The following is a 14738-nucleotide window of genomic DNA, read 5'->3' as shown; positions in this document are numbered from 1 at the left end:
AACACAGTCATCTGCCACCTGTTCTGCACATAACCGTGCGTGTACTACCTTTGCATGCCTGGCACTGCACGTTTGGCTACGCCAGCGTCACCACGCACATGCTCTGGGTCGTCAAGCAGAGCTGGACTTTACAGGCACTCGGCAGGCAAGGCGTGTGCAGCCTCCCCCGAGATCCTTCGTCTTTCCACTTCCAGCCCGATCCATGATCACCGTCTCATCCGCCTCCCGATCGACAGCAGTACGTGTGGTGACGCTCCGTCACTGGGCCTTTGCAAAGCACTCAGTTTGCTGTAACAGGAATGGTTCTCTTTTCGCTCAGCGTCTGGACAGTCTTGGAAGACGTGACCCCAGCGCTGCTGGCATGAGCCAGTCTAGGAGCAGCTACACGGGTCCTCGGAAAGCTTAGGACTCAGTTGCTGGTGGCAGCAATGGTCCAAAGGCCAAGTGAGCCGGCCGCTGGGGAGGCCCCGTGCTGTGGTGGCCAGCAGCGGGCTCTGCAGACGGATGGCAGTGGTTATCGGGCAGAGGTTGGTTCACAGAGCTGTAGCTCCGTGCACAAGGAGCTTCCCGTAGCACCGTCTCTGGAACCAAGCAGAGCCCACGGAGAGAACTCTAGAACCCATACATAAAGAAATGGCCCAAACAACTGATGTCTCAGCTGTCTCTTTGTATCTGTGGGGATCTGATGCCAGCCCACACCCATAGATACCAAAAGCCACAGAGGTTGAAGTCTCTTGCATAAAATGGTGCAGTACTTGCATAGAACTGGTGCAGACTTTAAGTCATCTCTAGCCGCGTTACGATGCCTAATTTGGGGAATAAGAACAAGGGAAAAAAAAAGCTGCGCCTGTTCAGTAAGATGCACTTTGAAAAATGTTTTCTATCCAAGATGGACTGAATCCATGACCCGGAAGTCATGGATCAGTGGGTCAGTGCAGCTGTCCCAGTCTTCATGTCTGTGGACGCGGCGGGAGGCCTTGATGGTTTTAGGTTATACAATCAAGTGGCCGAGCTGTGAAAGGTGTGGTCCCATTTTGGCAAAAGGTGAGGAGCAAGGGAAGGAAGAGAGGCCACGAAGATGGGTGAGGAGAAAGGCGGGAGGGCGAGCGGAAGGCGGCCTTTCTAAGTTAACTTCTGCTTGAGCACAAGCAGTCAGGGAAGAAACGCAAGGATTCACTACAAGACCTAAGCGCTGACTTCCTCAGGGGAACGGGGGTGGGGGGAGGGTGCCTTCTAACACGTGCCTCTGTATTTTCGAGCTATTTCAGGGTCTCACACACACACCATCGACTTAATTAAAGAGACTGATGAGACAAAGCAAGGAAATGAACAAGAGCGCAGGAGGAAGTCCCTGGGCACTGAGTTCTCAGCTCCATGGGAGGGGGTGCAGAGTCACGACTGCCCCTCCTCCCCGGGGGGCATCCCTGCTTCCCTGAGGGTGCAGCCTCTGCCCAGCCACGCCCACCTCTGACACCTGCCCGCAAAAGCAGGCCGCCACGCCCTGGCAAGCCCCTGTTCCACTCTCAGCTGCCAAGGCAGGCAGGCCACGGCGATTCCGAGCAGAGGAACAGGGACCCACAGGCAGCAGTGTCCCACCACCTACCACTGCCCCTCTGTCTCCCCTGGGACTCAGTGAAGGACCCGGGTCTCCCCTAGAGAACACAGCCTTGCTGTCCCACAGCACAAGGTCACACAGGACATGGTCACGTCAGCAGGAAATGCAAATATTCCTGCTTCTAAGCTGGGGGTGGAAGCAAACCCAGCCCCAGAGCACTTGGCAGAGAAACGGGTCCAGTTTCTTGCTGTGGATTGGATGCGATTGGTCTCCCAAGGTACCCGTGCTGGAAACGGGGTCCCCGGTGTGGCAGTGTTGGGAGGTGGTGCAACCTTTAACAGGGGAGACCTAGAGGGCGGTCCCCAGATTCCTGAAGGTGCTGCCTGTGCAAGGGGCTAACGCTGGGCCCCGGGAATGAGTCGGTTCTAGGGAGAGCAGCTTCGCATCAGAGTGAGCCTGGCCTCCGATTCCTGCCTGGCTCCCTGTCTCAGCTGCGAGCCCCACCCCACACAGACACACACGCACTCTTGCCAGGATGTGACGTGGAGCCCTGGGGGGCCTCACCAGTGCCTCTTCCAGCATTCCCCTGCCTCAGGTGTTCGGCTACAGCAATGGGAAAGCAAGACACAGCTGTTGTCACTGTACCGCACTTGGCTTTCCCAGAGCCGCTACCGCTGGCAAAGGACGCTCACCGTGCAGGCTCTGGTCCCGCTAACAGATGGCTGCCCATCACCGAGGGATCCCCAGCTCACAGGTGAGGGAACGGAGGCCGGGGTGGGTTCAGTGTCAAGCCCAGAGCCACCTGCTGTGTACGCAGAAGAGGCTGCCCCAGACCCACGCCCCCAGGCCCTGTCCTGCTCCACATATCACAGCTGCAGTGGCCCCGCACGTGGCTGGTACAACTGCTTGTGCTGCCGTGGCTGGAACAGGCTTATCCTATTCGGTTGGCAATTTTCATTTTAATGCTTAAAATGAGAGGACTGCAAGCTTTGAACATTTTCAGCCCTTTAGTTCTGTTGGTTTGGTCAAATTGGTGTGAAATTTACAGACCAATCCGCTGAGGTGAGAGAACGCCTAGAACTTAACCTTCCTGGAATTTCTAGAACACGCTGGTGACACTGCCCAATCGGACACCTCCTGGAAGGCTGAGCACCTCGGAGGGGTCACCTCACCGTGACAGCTGGGCACACCCTGCATGGGAGCCACATGTGGACCGGGATCAGGACTCGGGCATTTTTATCATCTTGGTAATGATGCTCGCTGGCCCTGTATCTCGATACACGGATGCACTGGCACGCAGCAGCTGGGAGACAAGAGCAAATCAAAACCCTGTTACCAGGCCAGCCTGGCTGCCCCTCGTGAGATGCGCCACACACTGGGAAGAGGCAAGGTTGGTTCCAAAGGGGAAGACACAGAGAGACAGAGGTGGAGATGGAGGGGGTGAGAGACGGGGACCCCTGCTCCTGGCCTCCCGGCTCCCCTGGCAGCAGCAGCCCTTCCTCTGCGAGACCCTGGCCAGTGTCGCTGCACCAGGGGTTCTGGGAACAAGAGCATCTCCCTGCACAGAGGACCTGCTTTCCAACTTGAGAGCTCATGGTCTGATAGCTTATCTTTTTTTAAAAATAAATTTCCTGATTACAAAAAATTCAAAGCCTGAAGTCGGCGGCTTCTCCTGCAGCTGAGAAGCCCGGAAGGGGTCCTGGAGGCAGGTCCTCGCGTGAAAAGTGCTCAGGGGACAGGCCAGGGGCTGGCCGGGAGGACACGGCAGTGGGGACTCCCAACACGGAAAGCACCGCGTGTTCAGGAGCTCTGTCTTCCAGAGGGCAGCACGAGGTGGCCTCCTGGGACCTCCGTGTGCCCGAGCTTGGCCGTGTCAGAGGGACCCACTTGTCTGCTGGTGTCAAGTGGGCGCAGATTGGCGGGCTCGGGGCAGGGTCACGAACATTCTCATTCAGGGAGGGGGCCACTCACCATCTGCAGGACGTCCGAGGAGACCATCTGCATGCAGCACATGGCCGTGGCCAGCGCACACACGATGGTGGAGAGGACGTTGAGGGCGCACACGCTGAAGAGCAGGTCCTGTGAGAAAACACACGGGACAAGGTCAGCCTTCGGCAGCCTGGACGGCAGAGCCGCTGGCCCTCCTGCCAGGGCCCAGGACGGGCACGGGCAAAGCTGCCACCTCGGGCCGGGTCGCGTGGGGGTGATAATCAAAACTGTCCTTTGAGATATTCACATTTCTTCCTCCGCAGTTCTGGGCAGACTGCACTTAACACCAAACGAGGTGCTTCACAGCTCTGATAATTACTAAGTAGGAAGTAAAAGGTCAAACGAGATCTTGAAACAGTCAACATGTGAGCAGACGGGCTATTTTTATCCATCACAACGTGTCACTCAGAATTTTGATGGGTGTTGGATAAAATGTCAAGTTTGTAAATGACTTTTGATCTCGAGGTAACTGCAGATGCACCTGCTGTGGTGAGAAACAAAACAGAGGGGTACGCACTTGGTGCAGCGGTCAACTTGCTACTAAGGACACCCATGTCCCATACGGGAGCGCCTGCCATCCAATCCCACCTCCCCTTCCAATCCGGTTTCCTGCTTATGAACACCCTGGATAGCAGCAAGGAATGGCTCAAGTCCTTGGGTCCCTGCCACACACGTGGGAGACGGGGACTGAGTTCCAAACTCCTGGCTTCAGCCTGGCCCAGGCACTAGGGGAGTGAATCAGCAGACGGAAGATCTCTCTTGGTCTATCTCTTTCTTTCTGTGCCCTTCAAGTAAAATGAAAATACATAAATCAAAATTTCAAAAAGGGAGATCCTGTATATTCTTTACTTGGTTCTCTGTGGGTAACATCTTGCAACAACTACAGTGTCCCATCCAGGATCTGCACAACGACACGGTCAAGATACACATTTCCGTTCCTACAAGGGTCCTCCCCTGTTGCCTTTTTGTAGACATGCGTACCTCTCCCTGCTTCCCACTCAACCCTGTTTCCATCTCTGTCAATCTCTGGTCTGCTCTCCAGTTTTATATTTTTGTCATTTCAGGGAAGTTACACAAACAGGCTCATACAGCATGAATCCTTTCAGAATTGGCTTTATTTTTATTTTTTACTTAGCATACATCATATTCATCCAAGCCACATGAATCCATAGCCCCCTCCCGGCTGTGGCTGTGTGGCATTCCATGATAGGCATGGGCCAAAGCTGGCGTAATCACCACCAGCTGGAGTGTGTCTGGGCTGGTCCCAATTTTAGGCTTCTATAAACAAAGCTGCTGTGAACATCCATGTACAGGTGGAAGCATGTTTCCATGGCTCTGGGATAAGTGTCTAGGATTACAGTCCCAGCTTGTAGGGTAGTCACATGTTTAGTTTCATAAGAAACTGCTTTCCAGAGTGGTTGAATCATGTTACATTTCCAACAATAATACATCAACAACCCAGGTTCTCTGCTTCATTGTGAACATTTGGTGGTGTTGCTATTTTTATTTTTAGCCATTCGGAGAAGTGTGTAATGATCTATCACCATGATTTTAGTTTGCATTTCCCTGATTTCTAAAGATGTCAAACAACCTTTTCATGGGCTTATCTATCATCTGTATACCCTCCTTGGTAACATGCCTGTTCATGTCTTTTGCCCATTTTCTAATTAGATTGTAATTAGATTGTTTAGTTTCTTACTTCTGAATTTTTTAAAATGCTTATTTTTTTATTTGAAGGGAGGTGGAGAAGGGGGAGAGAGAGAGCAGAAAGCAGAGACAGAGAGAGAGAGAGAGAATCTTCCATCTGCTGGATCACTTCCCAAATGCCTGCAACAGGCAAGACCCAAGCCAGGAACAGGAATTCCACTTGAGGTGGCAGAAACCCAGGCACTTGCGTCATCGTCTGCTGCCTTCCAGGGTGTACACAGCAGGAAGCTGGAAGTGGAAGCCGAGTAGCTGGGACTTGACAGGCATTCAATAGGGGATGGAGCCGTCCTGAGCAGGCTACCCTGCTGTGACTTAGTGCCTGCTTCTGCTGCTGGATCTTGGTGGTTCTTTTTGCCAGTCCTTGTCAGATGTGTGGTTTGCCAATTCCTCCCAAGAATACAGCTTTTCTGTCCATTCTTGTCACACGGTGTCTCAGTTCAGGCTATCATAACAATACCTCCACCAAGTAGGTGGCCCACGTGCTAACTTCTTGCAGTTCCAGGAGCTGGTAAGCTGGGATCCAGGAGTCCAGTGAGGGCCACTTCCTGGCTGTAAGTGCCCAACTTCTCGCCATGTCCACACTTGGAAGAATCAGGGCGAGAGAGCTCTTTGGTCACTAATCCCTTTCTTGAGGGTTCAATCCTCAGGACAGAAGTAACTGCAGAGGCCCTGCCTCCTAACAGTGTCACGTCAGGGAGCAGGATTTCAACACGTGCATTTTGGAGAGACACATTCAGTTGACTGCACGTGGATTGTCACAGGACAAGTTTTTAATGTTCAACTTACCACCTTCTGCTTCTGGGAATCACGCTTTTGGTGGCAAATCTGAGAACGGTTTGTCTAGCCCTAAATATGGAAGACTAAGTTTTTATTGTTTTATGCTTCAAGCCTATGACCCACTTTGAGTTAATTTTTATTTATTTGTTTAAAAGGCAGAGAGACGGGGAGGTGGGGAGAGAGAGAGAGAGAAACAGAGATCGCCCTCAACAGCAGGACCAGGGCAAAAGTCACTCCCCTGGATGCCTGCAACAGTGGGGGCGGGGCCAGGCCGAAGCTCGCAGCCTGGCCCTCGGTCTGGGTCTTCCCTGTGAGTGGCATGGATCCAGGTACTGGAGCCATCGCTGCTGCCTCCCAGGGTGCACAGCGCATGACGCGGAAGTCAGGAGTGGAGCCGGGATTTGAACTCAGGCACTCTGACGTGTCTTAACTGCTGTGACAGACGCCCGCCCTGGCGTCACTGTGTGACTACGGTGTGAAGTTTGGGTTCAGGCTCATTGTTGTGTCTTTAGCTTCAGTTCCTACATGCTCATTGTGAGTTTACAGACATATGATTGGGGGGCTCCCTGGTGTCCTGTGATGGAGCGGACCTTACTAGCCTCAGTCATGTGTTTGATGATGCCTTGGGCTTTTCTTCACGGACAGTCAGGCCATCCTGAAATGCTTCACTTTTTTCCTTTCCAATTTTATGCCCTTTCTTTTTCTTGCTCTCCAGCACTAGCTAGAACTCCAAACATTGCAAAGAGACGAATGAGATGATGAGACAGACACCTTTGTCTCGCTCTCCATCTCAGATGGTCAACCTCCTGGAGTTTTAACTGCCCAAATCCAAGACAATCTTCACCTAAGGAGCTTATGCTGAAATCGACCCCAGAAGTAGGCAAACACTTGAAATTCACAAAAATAGCCAGAAACTGCAATGACGACATATGCTGCAATTCAGTCTTTCTCAGACTCAATTGTACAGAACACTGCGCAGACTCAAAAAACTACAGGAGGGATGGACCTGTCGCCAGGAAGGTCATGGTAGCAATGAGGCTGGTGTCGATGGTCTAATCAGGGGCTTGGTAAATCCCCCAGAGGAGCTGGGAGGTGCTGCCCCGCCCCGGCATGCCCTGTGCCTACACTGGGATGGGTCCACACGGCAGCCTGGTACAGGGGCACTGCAGGCTTGCTCAGGTACACCTGACTGTGATGCCCTCCGGGAGCTTCCCCGCTCTCCTGTGGGCAGCAAGTCCCTGCCCAAGTCCCCGTCCTCAGCCCCTGCTCATCAGATCTCGGGGCCCACCTTGCGAAACAGCAAAGGTTGTGAGGGGGACAGTACGACAGAGGACAAACACCCCCTGGTTACACACGCTCCCCAGCCATCCAGCCCGGTGCAAACGTCGCCTTGACTTCAGGACCTGTCAGGTGGAGCAGAAGCAAGGGTTAGGGTGCTCCACTGAGCCCCTACACAAACCGGCACTGTCTTGACGGAATTACCATCCTCAGCAGAGCCACAGCGGTGAGTGGAGCTCTGACACACATGGAGGCGCTCCAGAGGGTCTGGGGAAAACAGGACGAGGGGGAAATGCACACTCCCTATGGCGTGCATTGTACATCTCCCGGGGGGGGGGGGGGGTCAAAAATCAGAGCTAAAATAGTGACAACCCTCAATGTACCACAGGCCCCCAGATAAATAAGGCCTTCGCTTTGTCCGCAATCCAGAGAGTTTAACTTCACCAACCACATATCCCACTGCCACTGAAGTGAGAATCACATTGAACTCCCAAATGCTGCCACCCGCAGCCACCAGCAACTACTCAGGAAACCGGAAACACAGTCCACAGCCTCCTGTTCGACTTTGCATCCACTGCGTCTCAGGACACAGGCCAACATACCTGCCTTCTCCTCCAGCCGTTTAAATGTCTGTGCTTTTTTCTCCCTAAATAACTGCACCCCACCTGGAGCTGTGTTTGTGTTCTCTGGCTTAAATAACGCCATTCCCTCCGCCCTGTGACAGCGCTGTCGGAGAAATCCGCGTTCTGGAAAATCCCTTTACGAGGTCATTGTAAGCACAAGCGTGAAAATGAGCCCAATCTCTCGCTACCGACACTGAATTTGGCTGCTGGACGTTCTGCATGCTTACAGTTATTAACACGAATTAAAATTAAATATATCGTGCATAACAAAGTACGTGGAGAACAAAACGAGCGAAAAGGAACACAAGTTTCAGGTCCTTAGGCAAACCTAATAACGATGGATTCCATTCTACTCCCTTCGAAGTCCACGCCGGGTCCACTTAACACCATCAGCAGAGAAACGCGGCAGTCATGGAAGCTGCAGGAGCCTACACCCAGGAAACATTAAGAATGCTGGAAGCGATTCCCCTGCTCGCTGGAAATGTGGTACAGAGGACGGACTGTCTAATATGCATTTCACTGCTGTTCCTTTCATGTTTTCTTTAAGAAGGAGGTCCCGTGGGAGCCTACTGCCAGTTAAGGTATAACGATGAAGGCAGGACTAAGGAGAGCATCGCTGTATGAGGCAGAGGGGACAGACAACATCCAACACCAAGCTGAGTCATCGGGGTGGGGGCTGGGATTTATCTGACTTATCCTCTTAGATATCCGATTATTGATTACTTTTAAAAAAAGATTTATTTGAAAGGCAGAGCAAGAGAGAAAGAGGGAGAGGGGAGAGAAAGAATTGTCTTCCCCCTCCGCTGGTTTGTTGATATGAGAAATGCAGTCTTTGGTCTCTGAGCCAGGAGTCTCACCTCTGGCCAGAGAAGCAACAGCAAACAGGAACAGGCTAGGCTGTTAGCTTGAAAGCAGTGACATCTGATCCCACAGCAGGAACACAGGTCCGGTATCTCCACCTCCATTGTAAGAGAAGAGCGAGAGCAGAGACCAGGTCTTCCACTACGCTGCTGGTGCAATGCCTCGTTCAAAATAAATGACTGCTAAACACCCGTCTGAAAATCTACAGCGCATCTTATTGTCCTCTTTTGAATTTGAAGTTAAAACTAGAAGGAAGTGATACGTGCCTAATTCCAAATTGCTAACCACACACGCACACACACAGAAAAATTCATCTTTATTTTTCAATGAAGTATTATAGAAGCAGGACCTGACCAATGTGGGTAATGTGTGTGTGGGTGAGGGTGGAGGGTAAAATTGGTGGCTTTTTCATAAAATTTCCCGAGTGATGAGACACAACCTGGAAGAAATCCTGGGCCACTGAATTTGTTTCTGTGGAAAGTAGCTTTGGAGGAGCCGTCGGTTAAGATGCCATTGGGGACACCCCTATCCCACTCCGGGGTGTTTGGAGTCTTGGCTCTGCTTCTGCTTCTGGCTTCTTGCTAAAGCACACCCTGGGAGGCAGCAGAGATGGCACAAGTACGTGGGTCCCTGCTACCCATGTGAGAGACCAGGATGGAGCTCCAGGCTTCTGCCTTTGGCCTGGCCCAGCCTTGGCTGTTGCAGCCATGTGGGGAGTGAACCAACAGATGGAAGATCTCTCAAAAATTTTAAAATGAGTATTGTATATGCAGATCTTTGTGGCTGGTCTGAATACCCATCCTACAAAAGGAGTTAAAATTGGGCTGTCATATGGAGAAGGTGTGATTCATGGAAGAACCTATATCAGCTACAATTTGTTATTAAAGATCTATTTAGTCATTTGAAAGGCAGAGAGAGAGAGAGAGAATCTTCTGTCCACTGGTTCACTCCCCTAATGGCTGCAACAACCAGGCTGAAGCCAGGAGCCTGGAACTCCATTCCCCACATTGGTGGCCCAAGCACTTGGGCCATCTCCACCTGCTTTCCCAGGTGCATTAGCAGGTAGTTGGATCAGAAGTGTAGCAGCCGGGACTCATATGGGATGCTGGTACTGTGGGCTGTGGTCTAACCCACTGTACCACAGTGCTGGCCCAGCTATAATTTCATCTATCTATATGTTTTTCTGTGTATATACATATATGTACAGTCTTCAGAAAGTTTATAGAAAATGTGTATTATGAAAAAATGGATCCCAAAGTTTTGTTTTACATTAAAATAAATTTAAATTTCAAGTCCACTTTCCATGAGTTTTTTGAAGTGCATGTGTATATATATTTGAAATCTACTTTCTGAATTCTGCATTTATAAATACCCACTATAATTTTACTTGAATTTTTGCAGTTGCTTTTATTGTATGTATTTAAGGAATACAACATATTTTTATATACTTACACGTCGTGAAATTGTTATGACAGTCAAGAAAATTAACATATTCATCATCTCACAGAGTTGCCCTTGTGTGTGTGTGGCAAAAACACCTGAAATCTACTCTTTTAGAGAAAAACATCTCAAATACCATATAATACTATGAACCATAGAGGTCACTGTACACGAGAATTCTAGACCATCCATCCTACGGACCTGCAACATGTCTCCCCACTTCCGCTGCCCCCAGCCCCACCCCCGTGCTAACTGCTGTTTTCTGTTTCTGTATATTTTCCTTTTCTATGCTGTTAAGAGTTACGGGATGACTTCTGACTGAGAATTCAGACTTGATGGATCTTAATGTGTGGCAATCCTCTGGGTCTAAACTGTAGACTGTGTCCTCCCAAAACCAGGAAGTGCCGACACCTGGGGCTTCCGTAGCTTTGAGGGCTGCATTTCATTCTGCAGTCTCCTCCTGGCTGCCCCTTCTTGGGCCACCCCCCCAGCCCGGTGCACTCACCCATGTTTACCCTGGGACCGCCCTTTCCCATGTATACAGACGTGAGCCGTTCATCAGTGGGAAGAGTCGGGACAATCAAAAATTCAGATTCTCAAGGATCTCACCATCTCAGTTGCTACACAGGGAGGACAGAATCGCTACGCACAGAAACTTCAAAGAAATTCTTAAAAACGGGCTTACAAAGAAGAGCAACAGAGGTGACCTGGGATAAACAAGCAGGTTAGGAACAATTTTAGCCTTTTGGCCAGAAGCGCCACCTGCCAGTCATTCCCCTAGGTGACACACACAGAGGGAAAGAGGAGAGGCACCTGATCCCTGTTCTCCAGCGCTCTAGAAAACATGGCATTGTTCCTTTGGCCACACACATGAGCATCTACAAGAAAGTGCTATTGCAGACAGCAAGGCAATGGGCACTGTTCACAAAGGAATGCCCATCAGCGTTACCAGGGCAACACTGGAAGGGTCTAGAGTGTGACCTGGCATGCTGCTAGCACTGTTGTAGGAGTTAAAGGTGAGATTCGTGCCCGGAGAACCGATGTATATGCAGCATATTACACTCAGAGCCGAGACGGCTTCCTGAGATGTGTGAAGGAAGATGATCAGAAAAAGGAGGAAGTCAGAGAGAGAAGTACCTGGTTCGTCTGAAGCGCCAGCCTGCTCTGCCTGGAGAGGCCCACTGCGTCAGAACCAAAGGAAAGAAAGCGGAGCTGCCGGAACCCATTCCCTATGAATTCATGGCACAGTAAGTGCAGAGAGAGAGACAGAGAGAGAGAGAGACAGAGACATCTAGACTATAAAATGATGACTTTAAAACTTTCAGCACATTCAGTTTTGGTTGGCTCAGGCAGAGCTGAGGGTCCAGAGATTTGCCAGCAGCTGACCAGAGAGTGTCGGGTGCCAGGGAGGGCTCAGGGCAGAGGGAGTGGACAAAGACCGTCACATGCAAGGGTCCTGTGCTCACCTAGTGGGGGCAGCAGCAGGATCCCCAGCCAAGGCTACAGACTGAAGTCCTTGTTCTTGCTAGCTCTCAAGACTTATCACAGAACTATAATTAGGACAACGTAGCCCAGCTGGCCCTCGGTATCCATGGTTTCCACATCCACAAAGTCAACCAACCACAGACAGATTAAACAAACTGCATCAGGACTGAACACGCACAGACTTTCTTCTTGCCATTATTGCCGACACAGTGCAGTATAATCATTTGTATCAGGTATTGCTAGTAAGCTAGAGAGGACTTAAAATACACAGGAGGATGGACGCAGGCTCCATGCAAACACTGCAATGTTCTACTTAAGGGACTTGCACATCTGTGGATTTTGGTATCTATGTAGAATAGTTGAACCAAGCCCCCTCAGACACCAAGGGAGAACTGTATTGGTAGATAAAAAAAAAAGAGAAGAGATTCACGTAACAGGAAAATATGCAAATAAATATTAGAACTTGATGCATGATAGGCAAGGTGAAATAAATTTTTTTGGAAAAAATGGACTAGTAAGTAATGCTAAAATACCTACTTATTCATATAAGATGAATATGCTAATGTCAGAGATGTGGACCAATGAGGACTCTAAGACATTCCTAATGAGAGCCAAAATTGGTACAACTGCTTGGAGAAATGATGTGGCACCACCATCGCCTTCTTGGGAAGCTCTTGCCACAAGCACCACGAGACAAAGACACAGGTGCCCGTTCTGACCGGCACTGTCACTGACAGCAAGAATCCAGGACCTACCCCAGTGTCCTTCTGTGGAGGAAGGGAAGAATACGCCATGGTGATACACACATGGAACATTCCAGAACAGTGGCGATATATGAATTATGACTATGTTGAACATGGACTAATCTTAGGATAGTAATTAGTAAAAACCTACATAGAATATGATGCCATCCTCATAAAACTAAAGAAGAAACAGCGACACCAAACAATATTGTATTGAAGCATAATTAAATGATTAAAAAACAATAAAGGAACTAAAAACACCAAATTCAAGTTGGTGGTTCCCACTGCTGGGGTAGGAGAGGCAGGTGTGCAGGAATGAGTGATGTCCCAGCAAGCTCCAGGTGCTCATCTTCTCGTTCTGATTTACAACCTAGAAATATCCAACTGCTATGTCCATTATCACCTCAAGAGATAGGAAATGGAAATGAAAGAATACACAACGTAATTTGGAACTAAGTGAAGGGCTGTCTCTCAAGATAGCGAGACCTGCCAGAGGAGCCGAGTGAGTGAGGTAGGGTGGAATTGACCAGGAGCGAAGCAATAGGCCAAGTTGGCAGACGAGGAGTTACAGAAGGTGACCGGGTTGGGAAGCTGGCATTTGGCCCATCACTAGGAAAAGGCAACAGTCGTAATAAATGCCATTAGGATAACTGTTCATCCCTACAGAACCATCACAAACGCCTTATCATTCACAAACGGGACCTGGAAAACCTCAAACTGAAACGTAGGACCATGCACATTTCAGCTGAGAACGTAAGGGACTGTCCTTACAACCCTGGGGAAGGGAAGGGAACGCCTCGTCACTGGTGGCGTCCACATGGGGATTTGCCCACCTGCTGCACTTTGTCTGTAACTCCCAGATCTGCACTTGCGATGCTCTGGCAGCTAGTGGCCGACGGCAGCACTCTGAGCTGCCCGACACACACGCTGCTGGCCGAGTCCCAACAAGGAAGGTACTCTCTGGCCTCCTCCTTCACTCGAGACCGTAAGCTAGCGTCCTCCTGGAGGTCCGTGTAGTTCCAGCTCTCCAGTTTGTGTTTTTTTACTGGTGATGTCGCTGCTGAAAAGATTGTCCAAAAGCACCGCTAGCTAGCGTCTAGTGCCCCTAAGCACGAGGAGAGTGAGACGCCCCAGGCAGGGAAAGTCTGTGTGTCCGAAAGCTTCATCCAGACCCAAGACGGTGCGGGTGGCTGTGAGTTCAATGTTACTGAGTCATCAGTGCATATTAAATAGGGCGTCTTTAAACACTCACATGGAAAGCAAGGTTACAGATTGACTGACTCATGAAAAACTGTGGCCAGAAGCTCCAAGGAACCTAACCCTGTATTTCCCCTAGGAACAATGATAGTTCACTGTTCATTAAGTCAATGTTTGTGGCAACTTAATAAAACATAATTACTGTGGATAACGACAAGTGACTGTATTGATTAAGGATGACATAAATGGCACAGACCGTAGGGCAAATGATTGATAAAATCAGCTATACAGAAGTATTACAGCTTGTCTGCGGGAAAGGACATCATTAAAAAGTTTGTACAGGGGCTGCCGCTATGGCATAAGGGGATAAAGCCACTGCCTGCAGTGCCAGCATCCCATATGGGCACCAGTTCGAGTCCCAGCTGCTCTACTTCTGATCCCGTTCCCTGTCAATGTGTCTGGAAAAGCAGTGGAGGATGGCCCAAGCCCTTGGGCCCCTGTACCCACAGGGGAAACCCAGAAGAAACTGCTGGCTCCTGGCTTTGGATTGTCGCAGCACCAGCTGTTGTAGCCATTTGGGGAGTGAACCAGTATATGCAAGAGCGTTCTCTCTGCCTCTCTGTAGCTCTGCCTTTCAAATAAATAAAAATTAATCTTTTTAAAAAAACAGCTGTACAAGTTAGGTTCAGACAGTGAGGACCCATCTGCAGTATGTACAATCACAAGAAGATCAGTATTCAGAAGGTGTAAGAAGCTCCCAAGGACTAATAAAAAGACAGACCAAGATGGAAGTGGGAGACCCAGACAGAGTTCCTGGCTCCTGGCTCCGGCTGGGCCCAGCCCCAGACAATGCACCACTTGGGGAGTGATTCAGCAGATGGAAGATCTGTCTCTCCCTGTCTTTCAAACAAGTAAATAATCATTAAAACAAAAGGGTCACGGAAAATGTGTATTAAGAAAAACGTATGCATGGATTTCCAAACTTTTTGCACTAAGACAAATGTATCTTTTAATCCAGTAAGCTTTAGAAGCCCCCTCCTACTCACGCAGAAAAAGCTGCAAAGCGGAGCAGTGGGGGAGGGG

The 14738-nt window shown here is 50.0% G+C and overlaps 1 protein-coding gene across 2 annotated transcripts in view; it reads right to left on the bottom strand.

The window, feature by feature from the left end:
• The window catches only part of ENTREP2 (endosomal transmembrane epsin interactor 2), a 384377-nt gene that overhangs the window by 26008 nt on the left and 343631 nt on the right, over positions 1–14738 (bottom strand). For both annotated transcript variants that reach the window (XM_070053528.1, XM_070053529.1), the window contains one exon: positions 3527–3634. In XM_070053528.1, coding sequence (XP_069909629.1) covers positions 3527–3634 — 108 coding nt within the window. The remainder of the gene's footprint in view (positions 1–3526; positions 3635–14738) is intronic.

This window comes from Oryctolagus cuniculus, chromosome 12 (genome assembly GCF_964237555.1).
Source record: "Oryctolagus cuniculus chromosome 12, mOryCun1.1, whole genome shotgun sequence".
In the NCBI taxonomy this organism is placed as follows: domain Eukaryota; kingdom Metazoa; phylum Chordata; class Mammalia; order Lagomorpha; family Leporidae; genus Oryctolagus; species Oryctolagus cuniculus.
Note: the sequence above shows the minus strand (reverse complement) of the source record. Positions and strands in the feature narration are given on the sequence as shown.